General features: G+C 38.6%; 2 protein-coding genes and 1 non-coding gene across 3 annotated transcripts; 1 reads left to right on the plus strand and 2 right to left on the minus strand.

Moving 5' to 3' along the window:
• Window positions 1-147: 147 nt before the first annotated feature.
• On the minus strand, window positions 148-4,095 carry LOC115050754 (26S proteasome non-ATPase regulatory subunit 4). Its single transcript, XM_029513801.1, has 10 exons — window positions 4,070-4,095; window positions 3,400-3,540; window positions 3,030-3,144; window positions 2,809-2,895; window positions 2,595-2,663; window positions 2,212-2,427; window positions 1,606-1,714; window positions 1,373-1,504; window positions 1,210-1,262; window positions 148-754 (listed from the first exon to the last, which is right to left on the minus strand). The coding sequence occupies exons 1-10, from the start codon at window positions 4,093-4,095 to the stop codon at window positions 584-586; spliced, it is 1,119 nt and encodes a 372-aa protein (XP_029369661.1). The 3' UTR covers window positions 148-583.
• A 1,211-nt stretch (window positions 4,096-5,306) lies between these two features.
• On the minus strand, window positions 5,307-13,991 carry LOC115050753 (phosphatidylinositol 4-phosphate 5-kinase type-1 alpha-like). The gene is made up of 16 exons (XM_029513800.1): window positions 13,866-13,991; window positions 13,397-13,527; window positions 12,031-12,065; window positions 11,745-11,831; window positions 11,071-11,201; window positions 10,856-10,973; window positions 10,510-10,662; window positions 9,823-10,122; window positions 9,518-9,726; window positions 9,294-9,377; window positions 9,122-9,170; window positions 8,944-9,028; window positions 8,681-8,851; window positions 8,376-8,517; window positions 7,331-7,418; window positions 5,307-7,241 (listed from the first exon to the last, which is right to left on the minus strand). The coding sequence occupies exons 2-16, from the start codon at window positions 13,443-13,445 to the stop codon at window positions 7,236-7,238; spliced, it is 1,707 nt and encodes a 568-aa protein (XP_029369660.1). The 5' UTR covers window positions 13,446-13,527; window positions 13,866-13,991; the 3' UTR covers window positions 5,307-7,235.
• trnal-uaa (transfer RNA leucine (anticodon UAA)) lies at window positions 5,656-5,765 on the plus strand. The gene is made up of 2 exons: window positions 5,656-5,693; window positions 5,720-5,765. It is a non-coding gene; the product is annotated as a tRNA-Leu (tRNA).
• Window positions 13,992-19,146: the final 5,155 nt, after the last annotated feature.

Here is a 19,146-nt window from a genome sequence, read left to right on the forward strand (position 1 = left end):
GTGCCCTTGACAAACTATTTTTAAACCCCACGTGAAGCGGGCTTCTGCCCGGGACAGATCGTTTTGTCGTGATCACACCTTTTCCTTAATCCCAGTCTGGATACAACACTGTCAATGTGGGGCTCCGATGACAGCAAACACCCAAAGTCGACATATTAACACGTAGCTTTTATTGCAAAAAACACAAAAATATGACAGGAGTGTGGCTAGATATTGATCTTAGGAGCCTGTCATCACAAATTTCTCTTCCCCCACTGGCCATCGATCAATACTCATACCTTGTAGGAAGGTGTAGGGTAAGGAGGGCACAAGGCAGCTTGAGAAAAGTCTGTAATAGGATAGATTTAAAGATCAAATATATTTATGTTACCAAGCAGTCAGACTTGACAGTAAATGGTCATTCAGGACTGTAGGCTTTTTATTTCATATATGTTGGCGCTTTCAAGTGTCTTGACAGAAAAGGATGTTGCCAAATGTAGCGCTGTCATGAAGGAAAATGCATTTTTTTGCATATTAAAACAATCCTGCAATTGTTCCTTTCTTCTAGTTGATTTCTGAAGTCTCTGCCCATCGCTTTCATTCCTCATTTTTTCTTCTCTTCATCCTTTTTGCCATCAGGCTTGTTTCCTGTCTGGGAGGCCAAGGAGCCCATGGCGTTGCGAATGGCCTCGTTGTTTGGGTCAACACCAGGCAGGTTCTCCAAGACACTCTGAAGGAAATCTGGGTCTTGCATCACATCATAGTCATCCTCTTCCTGTTCGATTACAATGCAGGAAAACATCAATTAGAACACATCAGGTATTCCTTTAAATTGTTTAAAAAAAAAAACAAAACAGCGTAGAATGTGAAGGTAGGTGTGATATCAAGCCTTGTCATTTGTCCCACCTCAAACTATGAGGTGGGACAAATGGAAAGAGCTGCCTGAACTTTTTTACCACTTGAACTTTTCTTTATAAAATGGTCATTGCATCCTAAATTTTTCTGAGCAACCACAGGATAGTTAAAACATTATGCCAGTCAGTCTTATAAATTTCCATTTAATATTTAGACTTCATATATAATAATGGGGTATGTTGTGAGCTATAATCAAAGCTCCAGGACCTCAGGCAGGAGGAACAACTTCAACCTCTTTGCAACACAGTTGGCAATACACAGGAACATCTTGCACCCAATGTGTACTCTAAGGTATAATGATGTATAATGACTCACCTTGGCTGACTCTGTAGTATCCATAGGGGCCCCTGTGTCCATTTCTCCATATTCTGGTCATACAACACATTAAATGAACACGTTACTTATTATACTAGCAAACATACCAGCAAATGTAAGTGAGCCAGATATCAAAAGCATAAATGTGTAAAATGGAACTCACCTCCTCCAGCAAGAGACATTTGCATGGCATAGGCTATCTGTTCCTCCTCTGTCATGCTGCTGAAGTCAGGAAGCACTGCTGCACCGCTCTCCGGTTGAGATACTGACATCTTCAGTAAGGCCTCCTCTGATTCTGTGATGGAGAAAAGTAACAAAATTATTTTCTCATATTCTATGATAACTTTTAAGTAGCTCTTGCTCTTGAATTAAAGTTTCAACCTTTCTTCTATTTACCATCTGCGCTAGGTGTGGGCATGCCTGCCTCTGCTGCAGAAGCAACGGCTGCTCTGCGGGCCTCTTCCTCCTGTCTCTGTCGCTGCTCCTCCATTGATACACGCAGGGCCTAAAGAAGTGCAGAGAAAGCAGTGAGGAATTAAAGGAAAAGGTCATCACAAGTTCTTACTCAAAAACATACTCCTGACAAAGCCTATGAGTTCTTTAGAACAGATCAAATTTATCAAAATGTGGCAGTAAGGGAGGGGGGAGGTCTGATTAGATCAACATGAAAAAATACATAAAGTAATGCATGAAAAACCTGAAAAATGGATCATCAAGAACTCAATGCTGGCATTCACACCAGTCTCACATGTTTCAGACAAGGGTGGCATTATCATACTGCTAAAGTGCAACCACCAAAGAATAACTTACTTTTAAAGACAGCAAAACCCAATTAAAGTTTTTATTAGGTTTTTTTTTTTGTTTGTTTGTTTTTTCATTGTTGGACTCTCACAGCATCTTAATCAACTACTGGTATTCTAGACATTGCATGTATGGGTTTCTCTCTGAAACACAAATACATGAAAAGTTCATTGGCAATGGAAACATGGTGATATTGCTTACCAGGGCCAGCTCTGGATCAGCACTAGGATCCACACCAAACTCAAAGTCACTGGCTCCAAGACCCATCATAGAGCCTCCCTCACCAGCCAGGATAGGAGAGGAGAGCAACGCATCAGCCAGACTAGGTCCTGGAGGGACTGTGACCAGGTGGGAGCCTGTCCCCTCTTTCCCATTTAGAGTATTTATAAAAGCAGTCAGCTTTGCTGTATTCACCTCCTAAATAAATAGTTGGAGACAAAGAGAGAAAGAACAGTTAACCTTTATTTATAAGTAGGTCTCAGATATGGTATTAAACAAAATACATTATGAGGAAAAAATTTATTATACTTCAATTTTCTCTGCCTTACGGCAGTAGTATGGGTGCTGAACCAAGAATTCCCCACCTCTTCTCCAAAGTTGATAATATCCACATTCACTTTTTCTTTTTTCAAGCGCTTTGCCAACTTCACAAGCTGAAGAAGAAGTAAGACATTAAGAAGAACAGACACAAATTAACTGTAATGAGCACTAATAGAGCACTAATAACCTATAAAGTCTCATCAAGAGGAAATTGGCATTTCTCACTGACAGAAAATCAGATGGAGATTTCCAACTTACATCTTTTTCATTATCCTCTACAGGACTCCCAACAAAAGCAATGATTCTCATCTTGTGGTTTTTTCCTTGTCTGTGCTTGAGGGCCAGCTACACAGGAAAAACAAAATGTGGCCAATCAAAATCTTCATCTGCTAAAGGCAAAAGGTTTAATTTACCAAAAACATAATTTCTAGGTCTACTCCTCATTTTCACACTGAAAGGATTGGTGATTAGTTACACACATGAGCCACTCTGATGCCAGTGCAGAATGATATCTTTCCTTTAGGCTGGACAGCATGGAGTTTGGAAAGGATGCGGCCAGTATCTGGTGTCAGTGTTGTCAGGACCTCACAGTTACTGTATTAAAAACAGAAAGACAGCATTAAAGTAGCACTGAACAAGCTGCTGACCAAATCAATAACAACAGTAAAGTGAATAGCAGAATATTCTCTCGAACACAGTACATCTTGTCATTGTTATTATAATTAATGGAATCATTGTTATTATGGTTGCCCATTGATGGACAGTAGTCACACACATCAAGAGAAATTCAGTTTCCGATCAAAACTGATGTCAAGACTCGATCTGTATGAAGAAATAGAAAAGCCTTACTTAGCCATGGTAATGAGGCCCACGTTGTTTTCTGGGTTACTGCGCGTTTTGGAGTGGCAGACAATGTTGACAGCATCTTGCTGAGCCTGTAGCCTCGTTGGGAGGAAGTCTCCATTTCTCATGTATTCACTGTTGTCCACACTGAGGAGAACACATCCGTTTACAGAGGCTGTGGCACATCAGGGAGCTAACCAGCTGAGATTAGATTGCCTCGTCACAAGTTCACATTAATAAGATTTCTACCAGTCCCCTGTATTAGTGATGAAACTGACGTTTATCAATAAAAGCAGCATTAGCATCAGTCGCTAACGTTAGCAGGATCTGACGCCACAGAAGGTCGCCAATGTAAAGGATTAAATCGATGGGCTTTTCAGTGCGCAATTCCCACACAAAGCACAAGTCGCAAAGGACCGCGTGTGTGAATGTAGATACTTACATAAAAACTTTTGGAAACAGCAAACCTGAGCTAACTTTAGCTACAATGACTCAGCCGGTCGATAAGGCGTTAGCCGGCTAAACGTCAACGGTCAGTTATACCGAGCAGACTACATCGACATTTCCTCCAATCCGAATCTATGAACCCTCTAATCCGGTAAATAGGTACAATACCTCAGAATGAACGGCTACGTGGCCGAGAAACAAATAAAAAGCTACTTCATATAGTTCTTACCAGACCATAGTACTTTCAAGCACCATCTTGGAAAGTTCCTGTTGCTCTTTAGGGTAATCTTACAAGCGCGCACGCTATTGGATGAGCGCTGAACAAGGGAGAATGTGATTGGACAGTATTAACCGGAACTACATTATTGATGTACACAGCGTTTGTTTTTCTCTCTAAACTTTATAATCTGCAGCGGGGTCATCTTTCTCAGTTGTAGTGAAAATGTCAGGAAAAAGCTGTAACTTTCTGACTCTTCATTTTTCTGAATTTCTGTTTTTATTCACACGTGAATGCTTTATGGTTCTGAAATGTAAATTTCCATTCATTCACATTTTCATAACAACAATACAGTAACCAAAGTGCTTTATTCCAAATCAAACATTTCCATTAATCATGTTTATTAATTTGTAACATAGGAATGTCGTAAGACACCAAAACATTATTGAAAGTAACACGCCTGATGACACATACACACTCACATTACTTGTCATTTCACCAGTCTAAGAGACCTAAAAAGTCTAACGAGTATAATGCAATATGATAAAAGAAAAGCAAAAAGTTCAGGTAAAAGTGTATAAAAACATGGCATCCCCAAGACAGCAATATAAAGGAACATTATAAGTTCATATTCTGAAAATGGGCGTTGTTGTGATCCTTGTATAGACGTGAATGTATTTATTGTACGGAGTCTCAAAGCAAATTAATACAAATGAAAATCTACAGAGTTACAAATAATGGAATGCAGATTTACTCTTACAATTCTTATGATAATAAACAAAATCATTAAAGTTTTTACACTTTAACGTAGATACATGTTTAGAAAGGCACATTCTAATTTCACCCTCACCCATAACACTTTGGAATCCAGAGACATACATACAGTAATAAATACTATAATAAATATGACTATTTACATTGTTTGGTTCATAGGCTGCATTTTAAATGTTCTGGAGTTTTTACAATAAGACACAGTTTTCATGTTCAATGTTGGAACAGAGCTTTTTTTGATGGTGTCACATAACAGCCAAAAGAAGAGATGTTTGCACATGCCAAATGGCACTTAATCATCTTATCTTGGTTGTAAAATTGCCAAGTCTCTCAATGTATTGAACAATCTATTCATTCATCATGGTTAGGTGAATTGGAATTGACCTAACTATCCAATCAAAGTAAAACTCTGCATAGCCATTTTAAGTCTGATAGCAAGCAATACTTGGATTGAACTTTCAAAATTATTCCTACAACATTACAATTTACAAAAAGTTGTTTTGTCTCATCTACTTTTTTTTACTTCACTTTTTTTTTTTTTTTACTTGAAACTATCATTTCAAGGGCCTATCTCAAAAATATCTCTTTACATTCCAGTCAATACACTTAACACTGGCAATTCTGCGTAAGTTATCTCACAACAGTCGCATGACTCTGCACTAATCCTGGATTCAAAGGCCTAGCCATGGGTTCTAAATTAAAAGCTCATCATGTGCAACATCAAAATAATGTTTAGGAAATACTTAAACTCATCCTGAAGCAACAAGAATAAATCACAGTCACATACTTAACAAAGGAATCATAGATCAACATACACCACTGTATGTGTCAGGATGGCCGAGTGGTCTAAGGCGCCAGACTTAAGGTTCACTCCTTCCTGTGCAATAGGATATCTGGTCTCCACATGGAGGCGTGGGTTCGAACCCCACTCCTGACAGACTTCAGGTTTTCCTTTCACCAAACTTTAGTCTGGGGAGTAATAAACCTTTTCTGATTTTAGTCAAGGCTTTTTACCCTAACTTATGAGAAATGAAGACTGAAAAGTAAAAGCTAAGTAAAGTTCCTGTAATCCATATATTTTCTTTATGCATATATGTTTTTACTTTTAGCAGCAGACATCAGCAAATAGTAGGTGCAATAAAAAAATGTAGTACCACCTAATTTTAGACTTCAAATCTTTAAGAACTCAGAGGTCATCCCAACTTAGTTTTTTGAGCAAACTAAATTAGCTTAGAACGACTGTGTCCCTTCTCCAAAGTAACTAGGATGACGGAAAACCAGTAATTGAACATATTGTTACTGTATTTCCATTATGATTCACAATACTGTCGGTCATAGTGTAAAACAACATGATTGTTCTAGTTATTTCACACTTTCTTATATTACTCTATTTTCTTATCAGTTGCTCCTTGTAGCTTTGGTTAGTAATATTAGTTACCATGACAACCACTTTTGACACAAGCGCTCATTGTTAAAAAGAAGAAAGACGAGTTTGAACTTACTAACTTAGTATTTTAGGACACAGGCTGCAGGTCACTGTTTGTTGTATTACTTTGCGCAGAGCCACCTCTGGATCAGGTTCATTCGTCAAATTTAATCTACTGGTCTACACCCTAAACCTGAACCTGAACTCAGGCCATCCAGTGTAGGTATTAGAAAAACACAAAAATAATCACACAAAGGGTGACAATAAGGATTCACAGTCTATACAAAAGTAAACATCCATTAGAATAGCTGGTTAAATAGAAAAGGTAAATGAGGAGCCTCTGTATTTCCAGCATAATTTGCATTTAGAGTGAACTTAAAAAAAATGTATACTGGTATGTATGACTATAGTAATTTCTTTAAAAAATATACTCTTTTATTTAAAACTGTGTTCCCAATCCAGTATATATAGTTTTGTGCCTGAGGGTTTTGGTCAAGCACAAAAATAGAAATAGTGACATCTGTCACTAAAAGAGGCAAATACACACGAAGACATGCAAACACAGCTACATGGTAAACACAAAGGAGCAATTGATCTCAAAAGCATAATATATATATGAACTAATTGTGTTTGAATTAAAAAGGCAAAGTCCTCATGTTGCACCCTATACCAAATGCTGGTTGCTTGGTTGAGCCATCAGTGGCAAGAACAATCTTTGGTTGGGCAAACAAGCATTCCTAAATAATGAATAATAGTGTTCAATACCCAATAACGTGCCTGCAATTACTAGTGTCTGAACACAGCCACAGACTTATTTCATGGTGAGATTTGGAAATCCAAGTGCAAAAATAACAACAAAAAAAAAAAAGGATTTAATATCCAAATTTTTCCACCTTTGCTACCTCAAGTTGTGACAAAAGGGATGTAACATTTCATCCACCAAGGTTGCCTCAGGTTCAATTGAGTCCTGTTCTCCAACATTTACACCTGTAAACCAAAATCAGTGAGTCAGAAAACTTCTCAACAAAAGACAGACAGACATCTCAAAGAAAAACATTTGAGAAAAATCAACTCACAGAACATTTGCTAGCACTGGGAACTATGTCGCTAAGTGAGATTACATCCTCAGCACCAATACTTTCTTCAGGAGTTCCACTCTGAGCCCTGAAAACAAGAATGAGGAAATATGATACAATGGATCAAGTGAATATATGTTTTGAAATGTATTTTGAAATAACAGACATGTGCCCTTCATATCATCAGACATCAATCACTACGTATCTGTGTATCACCTTGAACAGAAATACCTGTGAAATAGTTACACATAGATTCTAGGTGATTCCAGTTAGGTACAACCAAAATGCTGATATAGACATACAAAGCCTGAGAAGAGAGTCTGAGGCTAAATTCCAGACAATGTTCTGGTAACTGAAAATCTTAAATTGTGGAAAATTTTAAGATTCTGCTTCTTTTAAACCACAGTTGTAGTTTGCTTTAGATACAGACATTTTGTTTTGTTTTGGTGCAAAATGGAAAATCTGATCATCCTGAGTTTATCTCTTGGTTATAGTATGTACTTAATCAGTAGTATATTCTTCAAAAAGCAGTCCATAATAGTCCTTCTAGACCGCCGCCCCATCTCCCATCATATTCAAGGAAGGTGGCGCTAAGGAGTCAGAGATGGAATTGACCTGCTCTGTACTCAACCCTGTTTGTCAGACAGCTCACTGTTACTGATGCATGTTAATCACAGGTTAGCCTAAACCATACCCTACTTCATCTTCTATTTTCTTCAAAATTAAAAAATTATCATGTTGTCTTGAAGAAGACTTTATAGTTGAGTCACCCCCTGTTGGCCAGAAGATAAACTGGGGGCTTTCTGCATTGCTTTCACTTTTCAGCATGAATCAACATTAAATTTTACAATACAAGTTAAATCTCAGAGGCCTGGAATATTTGACTGTAATTTGTAAAGGATTTCTAAAATTTTGTCTAGATAAAAGCACTCAATTTTTTTAGTTCAGTTCTTGCAAACATTCATTCATGTGTTGTCTTTCTTCTTAGCTCTTGGGGGTGCTGTGGTCCTGGTCTTTGCTCAGCATGTTGTCTACTCCCACTGACCTGCCCGTGTCCTGAGAGTAACTTGAGAGAGGGATTCCAGGGTTTCCCAAAGCTGAGGAGTCAGCAGTTTCAGCAGCATTGTCAACAGTGTTGCTGTGTGGTAAAGTCTTTGGGAGGAGATCAGGGCGACCTGACTGGATAACTAAGTGCAATGAGTAGAAAAACTGTCAGTTGGTATTTGTTATGAGAAAAGCACTTCACATGTTGGCACATGCTGTAAGATTGACTCTCTGTGGTTGTCAGTGCATAGATTGTTTTCCCCATATCACATTTGAACCATCCCTCTTCTGCCGTTTTGTTTTTACCTTTGTCTCCCTCAATGTCTTCTCTTGCCTCAGAGATGACTTGATGTTGGAGTGAAGGCTGTTGGTTGTTGTTGCTGCTGGTTTGGGTGAGCAGAAGAGGCCCAGAAACAAATGCCTTTTTCAAAGGAGTATGGGCTAGTTGACGGCGCTTCTTAGATGGGGAGGTCTTCACTAGATACAAAACAGAAAAGCGTTACTTGGGAGAAGATGAAGTGAGACGAGTATTATATATTCATATTTCTCCACTGATACAGTGTACATACATGTGATCTTCTTGAAGACTGTATTGCACATGAACCTGTGAAATCGTTCCGCATAAAAACCTGGTCTGTGAACTGACACAGTATCCTGAAGGAAAGAAATGTTTAAAAAAAAAAAAAAATATATATATATATATATATATATTATCACAAATATGTGAGACGATTAGCTATACATTACCCCATCATGAACAAAAGCTTTCCATGAGTGTTCAAGCTTCTTTACAAGTCTGAAAATAGACAAATGAAGCATAGCATTTTTCTTTTACTGTTTCGGTTATGTGGGCACAGTGTAAGTGTCGCAGACTTAACAACTAGTATATAAATATATACAATGTGTTTATAGTGATTACCTATAGGCCTGCAGAATGTCAATGATACCAATGTACACCAGCAACCTTTCGCCTTTTGAGTTTCGTGCAGGTATCCCTCCAGTTCTGAGAAGAAGAAAAAAAAAAAACAAACCAAGAAATCATCTAGTGTCCTGTCACTTCTCACTACAGACTTAATTGCGATAAATGAAATCATGAAAAGCTGGCTCTCTTATGACTGTTGTATGCCCACAGATATCACTCACTTGTCCTCTGTGTCCAGTGATCTCATGTTCCCTGCGTCTGCCTGGATGGCCTCAATAGCTGTGTTATACAGGGACTTCTGAGCTTGTGGTCTCCTCTGATCCATGGCTCCTGCCACTGCCTCTTCGCTTACCTGCTCTCTACAGGCCTGATCCACATTGTGAATTCCCACCAGAAGGCTGTAGTCCATAATCTTGAAACTCTGCAAGAGCTGAATGGAAATCAGGCAGCATAAGTATTGTAAGCCTGAATTACAGATAAAATTGAACTTGAAGTGAAAACTGTACATATATAGGTTGGCTCTCACCAGACAATCTCTTTGGAGGGTTTTGCAAACAGCACTGTACTTGTCCCCCTCCAGTAACAATCCATCAGGCATGTCCTGCATGAAATCTAGGTCCTTGTATGTGGGCACTGCCTTTTCCCTCTCTTTAGCTGAGGCTCGTCGCTTATAGGTGGATCCCTTTAAATCATACTTGAGATGCATTCGAACAGCACTCGGGAGCAAATTGTTCATGACTGCAATGCGAATGTTTTTACCCCCTGCCTGGACACAGTATAGTCCATAAAACTTTGGTAGCAGGGTCCGCTTGTTCTGGTTCAGGTTCTAGAGAAGGAAAGAATAAGAAGATAAAATGTTAACTCTGCATTAGTAAGCAACAGTATAACAAAAATTCATAACTGGATTGCAAATGATGTATTCAAAGTATTAATTTGGTTCAGCTATTAGTTGAAACCCAGAGGCATCTATTTTACTTCTGAAAATAAAAAGTAATAAGTTACAATAATAAGTAATAAGTAACAATAAGTTTTAAACATTTTATTTTTGATGAATGATTGAGACTAAGTTTCAGTTGATTAATTAATCCATTAATCAATTGATTAATCTTTTCAGATGCAGCTAAAATTTGAAACAGTTTTATCTAAGATTTGCCATTTGGGCAGGAGAATTATGATTGCATTCCATCTTGTACCTCTTCTCTTTAGAGCTTACCATAAAGTATCCTGGAAGTAGTTTCTGCAGAAACTCTGCCTCTTTGTGCTGCACTGTCTTAATGATGTATTCATCATCATTTGAGACATAGAAAAGAGATCCACTGGCACCAGAGTTTGAAAGCTCAATCAGTGGCTCACTGCACAGAGAATACTGTAAACAGGCCAGAGCAATTTGTTAAGACACAAAAGTAAAGCAGACTACAAAAACAGGAAAATCAACAGTCAGCTGAGCCCTCACACCCTTAGCAGCTCCACCTCTAATCTGTCAACACTTCACTAGTTTCACTCTCTCTAGTTCCTCAATCCACATTTTGACTAGCACAAATGCTAGCAGACTAAAATACCATGTAGTCATCAGGTCGGATGCCAAACATCTCCCTGAAGTAGCGAAATGCAATCGGTGCGTATGTCTTGAACCTGAAGTCTCCATAGTGGTGTGCTGGAGTCAGGTTGCTCCCCTCGCTGCCAGTAAAAGACAGAAGTAACACAAAATAATAGATTTAGTGAAGGAGTATCTATGCAAAAAGAAAAAACTTGAAATAAAACATGAAACACTCACTTGGGGAAGAAGATGCTTTCCACCACTTCAAAATCTTGCAGCAACACATCTCTCTCAGGTTTTTGGCTTAAGCTGCCGACAGTGTGTGTGATGCCTAACTGGATAGCACCTTTCAAGGCTGATGAGGTTGTCTGGAAGAAAGAGAAAACCAAATCAGCCAAAATTGATTAACGCTGATATGTATCTCTAATTTTACCATCTGTGTCGTTTGCAGACAAAGAAATTTTATTTAGCTTCCCTAAAAATATATATTCTTTTTCAGCCTGTGTAAGTTTGGATTCTAATGATCCCTCTTCAGTTTGTGTACAAATTTCTACTTATCGGATGTATAGATAGACTAAGGCCAGTTGAAAAGGGACATTGGCACAGGACTTAAAGCATAGTCAGACTTACACTGTGTTTCAATAATGACATACTTAAAATCTAAGTGACCAAAGTTTAACCCAATAGACAGTGACTTGTAAACATAATAGGGAAAGCATTTAACTCCTTTTGACCAGACTGACCAGACTTGAAGAAACTGAAAAATATTTTCTTCTATGTTTTTCCATACTTTTAATATAAACCACCAACAATTTTACAAAGTAAATATCTTTGGGTTTGTTGTTGGCCAGAGTTAACAAGATATATGCGGTTGTAAATGTACGTCCATCAATAATAAGTTAATATCCCACCTTCTTGTACGTAGTCTCTCCAGTAGGATCTATTCCACGATGGCCGATGGTTTTTTTCATGGCCTGAGTCATACTTGTAGTTGGACCCTGTCAGTAGTAACAAAGAATTACAAACGGAAAATAGTTCATTAAAAAGTTTGCAGCAATATGTTTAAAAGAGGAAGGAAAACAGAATGTGTCAGCTACATATTGGTTAATTCCTAACCGCTTTAGATGAACCCAATGTGTGTTTCCCAACCAGCAAGGAGGTGGACCGTACATTTCTTTTAATGCAGTCATTTCTTACCTCTGGAGAAGCATTTTTTCGTGTCCCAGTTGAATCTTGAGGAAAGAGAGAGGGGGAAAAATGAATTTACAGGAAAGATAGGACATAAGTTAAACAAATCAAAAGCCTCCACTCTTTGCACTAATTCCACAGAGGTTACATCATATCCCAATCAGTGCTGCCCAGACAATATCCTCTAGAACTGCCTGAGCAAGTGAAGCTGTAATTCTCTGGAAGTCTGAAGTCAAAATTAAACAAAATAGTTTTGTCTTTCAATGAAAAGGTGATCACACATAATGATGTGTTGCATAAAGTATTTATAGAAGAGTAGTTGCACAGCAAGGAAAAATGTTGCTGCTTTTCTGCCTCGTCAAGTCTGTCACCATGCCATGACACCCAAAGTATGCTTACATGTCTGGGGTGTGGAGTTCAGCAAGCTAGGAGGGTCTTCGAAATCTCCTCTTTTCATCTATAATGCTGGCTACATTAACTTGTGCTCTTATATGTGGATGGGTGGTGTTTTACTAATGTTTCTGATAATGTATTAGTGGAATGGTTTGTTGAACCGAAGTTTACCACTCCCACTCACCAAAGAAAATAATAAATTAGACCATTCATTTAAATATAGCTCAAAATAGAATGTTTTGAACAAGCAAAACCAATTTACCCTCGAAACATGTGACAGCCTGACTAATTACTAGAGTCAGTAGTACAATAAATAAACCCTAAACCCAACCTAAAGCCATTAAGATATAACACAATAATTGTGAAGTTGACTCAACACTTCTCTGTACAGACACAAAGGAACATTAACGTGAACAAATGTTGATGCATTGGTGGTGGAGGAAGTTTCCAAATCCTTCACTTACACAAAAATGTAAAAACCCTCTATTGCAAGTAAAACTTCAGCATTTACTGTGTATGAACGCATAATCTGAAGATTGTACATAAAGCAACAAAAGTAAGAGTACTAATGCAGATTTTGATATCTGATTACTATTACATTGATGTCTTCAGGCATTTCACTTTCACTTTTTATATCAGTATATTTTATGCAGGATTACAGCTAGTAATTATTTTCTTCCCCATTCCCATTCAATGGTTTAGTTTGAAAAACTAGCAGTAGAAAGTAGTGATAAATGTTAGAATCAATATCTTGTCTTGAACAGTCATCCAAATGTGTTAGTACCTCCATTTGAAATGTAGCAGGACAGAAGTAGAAAGTGGAAGAAAATGAACACATGCAGGTGAAGTATGTTACATTAGTATTTAAAAATACTTCTAACCCCTGTTCTGTCTCATCTAAGGAAGCAACTCAAACATACTTCCGATAGTGACAGTCTGATCCTTTTACATTGTAGGTGGTGTATAATAACAAAGCACTTACTGCCAGTGTGGCCCTGCAGCCCTGGAGGCTCCTCTGCAGCTGTGGCCATTCAGAGCAGTATGACTGAGCTCAGGCTTGCTGGGGGTGAAGCTCAGATTTGGAGTCTCTTCTCAATGAGAGTAGGCAGAAACCTGTGAGGACAAAAAGTAGCCAATTAACAACAACACCAACAACAAAACACACTCTTGATGACTTCATCCCACAAATATTAAGAGCCACGTCGGCTTACTCTGATGATGGAGGAGCTGGTCTGAATAAAAACTATGTATTGAATACTAAAACTGAGGGAGGTGGTACTAAATCGTAAGTGCGGTGCATGTTGTAACATGCTACCATAAAAGCTACCAGGATGTCTGGATTACGACATTTAACCAAATAGAGGCGAGAAAACTACTTGCTAACTTTGTTTTAACTTTAATACTTAAACAAATAACCGACCAAAAACAACACAAGTAAACAGTAGACTCACTATGAAATCCGGAGGAGAAGTACTCGTAGTATCCTGGCTGAGAAACCACGAACTTTTTCGCCTTAATGATAATTTCCCCCCCCTTAAAGTGATAAACAAGGAAGCAGTGCGGAAGCAGCCGGCTGTCTCTGCTGAACTCAGCGCGATCAGGGCACTTCCGGCGAACTGCCAAAATAAAATGTCAAAATAAAATTATTTCCTTTCACTGACCATCACCCAACAATTTGACCCACCCCACCCCCACCCCACCCCCCATGATTCTGTATATCACGGCAAAATAAAAACAAAACGTGTTATTAAACGGATTAATCACACGGGTTTTGTGTGACGAACACAATGCACGGCTATGACATCCTACCTAAATTTTACAGGCACCGACAAGCAACATAGTGAGATAGAAAGAAAAAACAAACCAGCTAGCCTGCGGTTATATGACAAAACTGGAAATCTGAGCTAATAAAAAAATAAAACAGACAGCGGAAACTAAAGAGCAGGTAGGCGGATGGAAAAACACGAAGTGTGTTTGTCTGTTGCATAGCAACTACCCTGCGCATGCGCAGGAAGCTACTTTCTTTGTATTTATCAAAAATACATACATATATACATATATATACATATATATATGTATATATATATATATATGTATATGTATATATATTACATATATATGTATATATGTATATATGTATATACAGTATAAAACATATTTTTCTGCTACTTTAACTTGTTGCCGCACTTCACAACCATTTTTTGAACACTGTAGCTCACCTCAGTTATTATAACACATAAGGAGGTGGTCGTCCTGGTGAAAAAATATAACGTGAATGAAACCAAAAGTGGAAAAAGTTTTATCTTGGTTGAAGCTGCCAACCTTATCTTTCTTCAACAGAAGTGAACTATTATCCAGAGGAAAAAAAAACATGTGAGAACTGTTTTTTTTTTTTCATTTTAGCTTTTATTTTTAAGAATATTTGGAAATGCAGCTGCTGAGGGGTTTTCTATTGTAGGCCAAAACTAAAATAAAATATAGAACAGACAAAACTGAGCTGTAGTTTTCTCATCCTTAAGGGAAACTAACCCAGCATTCCCATTTGCTTCTTGTCCAAATTCTTCTTAACACATAAACTTCATCTCCTGCCTAAAAATGAACAAAATCAGTTTTTAATCAACTGTAGCTACTTTAACCAAACCACTTTCTTCATTCTTGTTTTACACTATATCTATTTTCATGTTACAGTGACAATTTTTTTCACATTTAGCAAGCATTTGCATTAAAGGTGAATCCAAGTTCCTCAGGTACAGGCGGTGCAGTGTAGCCTGGTGTTGGGTTGTAGTTTGGGTTTGGCAGCTCGCTGTCAAAACATGCCCATCGTGCATCTCCTTTGTCCTCACAGCACTCATATGGGACAGTCTTGGTGGAATATTCTTCCACACAGAACTGAGACAGAGCTTGTTTCCACTGTAAGAAAAAAGACATTCACGTCATAATGCTGCGTTTAAACCTTGACCAAAGAAAAGCACATTAGTTTACTCTGTTCTATTTGTTCCTTTCTCCATGAGTTCAGCAACCTCTTTTGCCTTTCAACACAGAAAAAATACAGAGGAAATGTCTTTTTTTGTCTTTCAATTTTGTCTTTTGTTCTTTTTATCTAACACTTTACTGATAGAGATTTTTTTCAGACCTGAGGCACCAAGTTTTTCCTGTTTGCCACCAATTAAATAAAAAGAGAATATAAACCCAGCCAGACAGGATATGCAGTATATTTGTATTTTTATAATATATAGCAGCACAATATCACGTTTCCTCTAAAAACACAAAACAAAATGGCACCTGTTCATCACAGTCACATTTGTGTCAGTCTCACGTTATTTTTGCCTTTTCTGCCCAAAAACACACACAAAAACAATTATTGACTTACAGCTTGCTGGGCACAGCAGAGGATCTTGTTACTCTGCTGTGCCGTTTGTCCATTGCAGCACAAACTGTACCACGATTCAAGACGATTGATGGCATTTCCACGACGGCGGAAATGACTGGCACCAGTTCTTGGGAAGAAACTGTCCGGATATCTGGGCCGACCTTCACCCTGATGGCAAATGGCAGCAAGGTTTTGAGGCGTGGGACGTGCGGGTGGGAATGGGACATCAGGCTCATTGAGAAAGTTTCTTTGAGTGCCTGTAGAAATCAAACATAAAGCAAGACAGAGGTTAACAGCTTTGCAAGTAAAATAATAAATTAAGTATCAATACTAAAATAATGGAGAGCAAATTACCTCCTAGATTAGCGCCATAAAAAGTCAGTAGAACAACAATCCAAAATCCTTTGAGGCCTCCTGTTGAAGTCATGGCTGTTGTGGGTGGGAACTGACTTATGAACAGGCAGATTTGGATTGCAAGTGGTGGAGCAGCCAGTTTATATGGACAAGGGGAGTAAATCTGTGGGCATGAAATGCTTGAAAGTGGGGGTGGGGAGAAACTCTGACCATAGTACAGATAAAGAAAAAATTCATCCAGATGAGCTTTAGTGAAATCCGCAGACGTGTGCAATGTGGAAACTTCTTCCCACAATTTACCAAGGCCAATCTTAAAGTCTTTGGTGATGGGTTTCAAGGTTGGTCACAACAACTATCACCGACTGACATGTTTATCAGAAGTTTTTCCCAAAACTTAGCAGATGTTTTTGTAAACTCCCCCAATTCCTGCTTTCAAAAAATCTGCTGACTGCACCTCTTGTTATCAAAGGATGATTTACACTCAGCAAAAATGTCCAACACCTAATGCCGTTTTGACTTGCTGCACGTGGCTGGAACGATGGATGCACTGACTCAAAATCAGTGATTCACTTTAGCTGCTTTTCACTCCCCCATATTCAAACAATTCTCCCACAATTATTTCTGCTGTCTTCATTGTGCTGTTATGGAGGAGTTGATTAATTGACTCTCAACCATTTTCCAGCCTTTTTTTATATACATATTATCACTTTATTTTAACATTAAGAAAGAGTGTCCCTCAGTATTTGACTGGACTGCTTTGTGTTTCAGGAGGTTGTAGGGGTGTGACCTCAGATATGACCATTCACCACTCTGCACATATGCATGGTTATCACAAAATGCCAACTGCAGCTGCCAAAAAATGATTTATTGGGTTTTGTCTTATGTGTTTTTCAACTGTTACTCAAGTTTTATTTTATTTGTATCCTGTAAATGCACCTTTGGGAAAATCCTATCCCATGCAGGGTTCATTGGCATCACTGATGTATTCATCTCGTGCCTATGATAAATATCCATAATGCTAGCCAATTAGTTTCATTCATGTCAAACCTTTGAATGGTCTCAACCTCCAGCTGTATGCACGATTGCACATTTAAAATACATTAACGCAATATAAAACACTTAGAATATCTCTTAGGTATGAATCCATTCTTCACAGGTTAACAAACATGTCCCAGATTGTATCAAAAATGCAAAAAGGCTCTGGCAGATTTATTTTTCTTCTGATAAGTGACTAATGACCACGTGCTATGTGATTAGCCAGTTGGTAACGTGCCATCCATGCCAGCAGAGTGACACCTTTTCCTCTTATTGGTTCTCTCTGTATCACCAAGGCAAATAAAAGGGAAGGGGTGTTAATGCGATTTATCCAGATTCACGATTTTCTGGTTCAGGTAAGATTTCTTTCCTTCTATAACGGCTATTCATTTCAACAACAGTGTTTAAGCTGACTAACCTCAAACACATCTGAATGATAAATCAGTCTGTGACAGCATGCAGGGACATGGACCTTTGTGACAATCTTTCTTACAATTCCCTAATATGGTCATTTCTTCATGCGCAAAAAAAAAAAAAAAAAAAAGATTTGTCATTCTATCAGAGACACCTTAAAATCTAAAGAGGTCAAAACTCTACCAACAACATAACAAGGATCAATTTCATGTATGATATATGTGTTTCCGGCTTTTTCCTTTTGCTCTTGTCCATTGAGATGTACCAAGAATCACTGGTCTGGATTGCTTTCCTCAATATTTTTTTGGAAACCACTGGATCTCTCCCGCTTTACATAGTTTTTCTTCATGATATCGTCTCTCTTTTTTCCTTTCAATCTCTATTTAATGCCAGAAAGTAAGATAGGACATAAACAAAGCAGAAAACTCTGTTTATTTGGTGCCCTGGGGATCTGTTTGCATTTTAGGATTAAAAATGAAAGGCCACTTCTACTGCCTTTGGGGTCTACTGGTGACTGGTAAGTATCAACATAAGAAGGCAAAGAGAAGAAGTATTTCAGAAATAAATCAACCTGACAGCGCAGTTTCTACTCTGCAGCATTGTTATTCTCACTTCACTAAATGATCTGAAAATTGAAGTTTCATATTCTACTCTGCATCCTTCTGACTTTTTTTTAGGGCTCTGCTCTGCTTCACCAGCAGGACGAGAGTTTGTCACAGCTTTCATGCAAAACCTTGGGAGTGATGGCAGGGAGACTCGTTTTTTGGTTGAGGTTGCTGCTCTGCCGTCTTCACAAGGCAGCACCAAAGTCAAAGTGACTGCCGTAGGTGGGGTCACTGAAAAGGAAATTGATCCCGGTAAGAGTGTTTCCTTCAAGCTGCCTGACAGCGTAGAGATGAAAGGTAGTATGAAGTCCCTTCAGAGCGTGCTGATTGAGGCTAGCCAAGATGTAACTGTGATGTCCCTCAACTTCAAGCAATACACAGCAGACACCTCAGTGGTTTATCCGGTGAAGGACTGGGGGACTGAGTACATCGTATTCACTCCCATCAGCTCTCAGGTTGACGGCTTGAAGGAATTCTCTATCACCAACTACAAGGAGCCCAACACAGTTGAGATTTTTCTTCAGGGCTCAGTAAAATTTCAGGACAGATCTTACAGCAGAGGAAGCAAGTTGACCGTGACGATGGAGGCATTTGAGACCATTCAGATCCAGAGTCTAGATAACCTCAGTGGCACTAAAGTAGTCTCACGTCTACCTGTTGCTGTCTCCTCGGGACATAGCTGTGTTCAGAAATACACATCCTGCAACCATGTCTATGAACAACTGCTTCCTGTAAACAGCTGGGGGAAAGAGTTCATCATTGCCCCACTGCCTTATAATAGAAACACTGACTATTTACATGACAGTGTTTTCCTCCAAACCTCCCAGCCCACCAGACTTACTATTAATGCAAATGGAAAGGTCCAGAGTTACAAAATGTTTGCAGGACAAATTCTTGAGCTTTTCTCAACTTGGCCAAATGCCATTTATCTGACTTCTGAGAAGAGCATCCAGG

This window comes from Echeneis naucrates, chromosome 11 (genome assembly GCF_900963305.1).
Source record: "Echeneis naucrates chromosome 11, fEcheNa1.1, whole genome shotgun sequence".
Lineage (NCBI taxonomy): Eukaryota > Metazoa > Chordata > Actinopteri > Carangiformes > Echeneidae > Echeneis > Echeneis naucrates.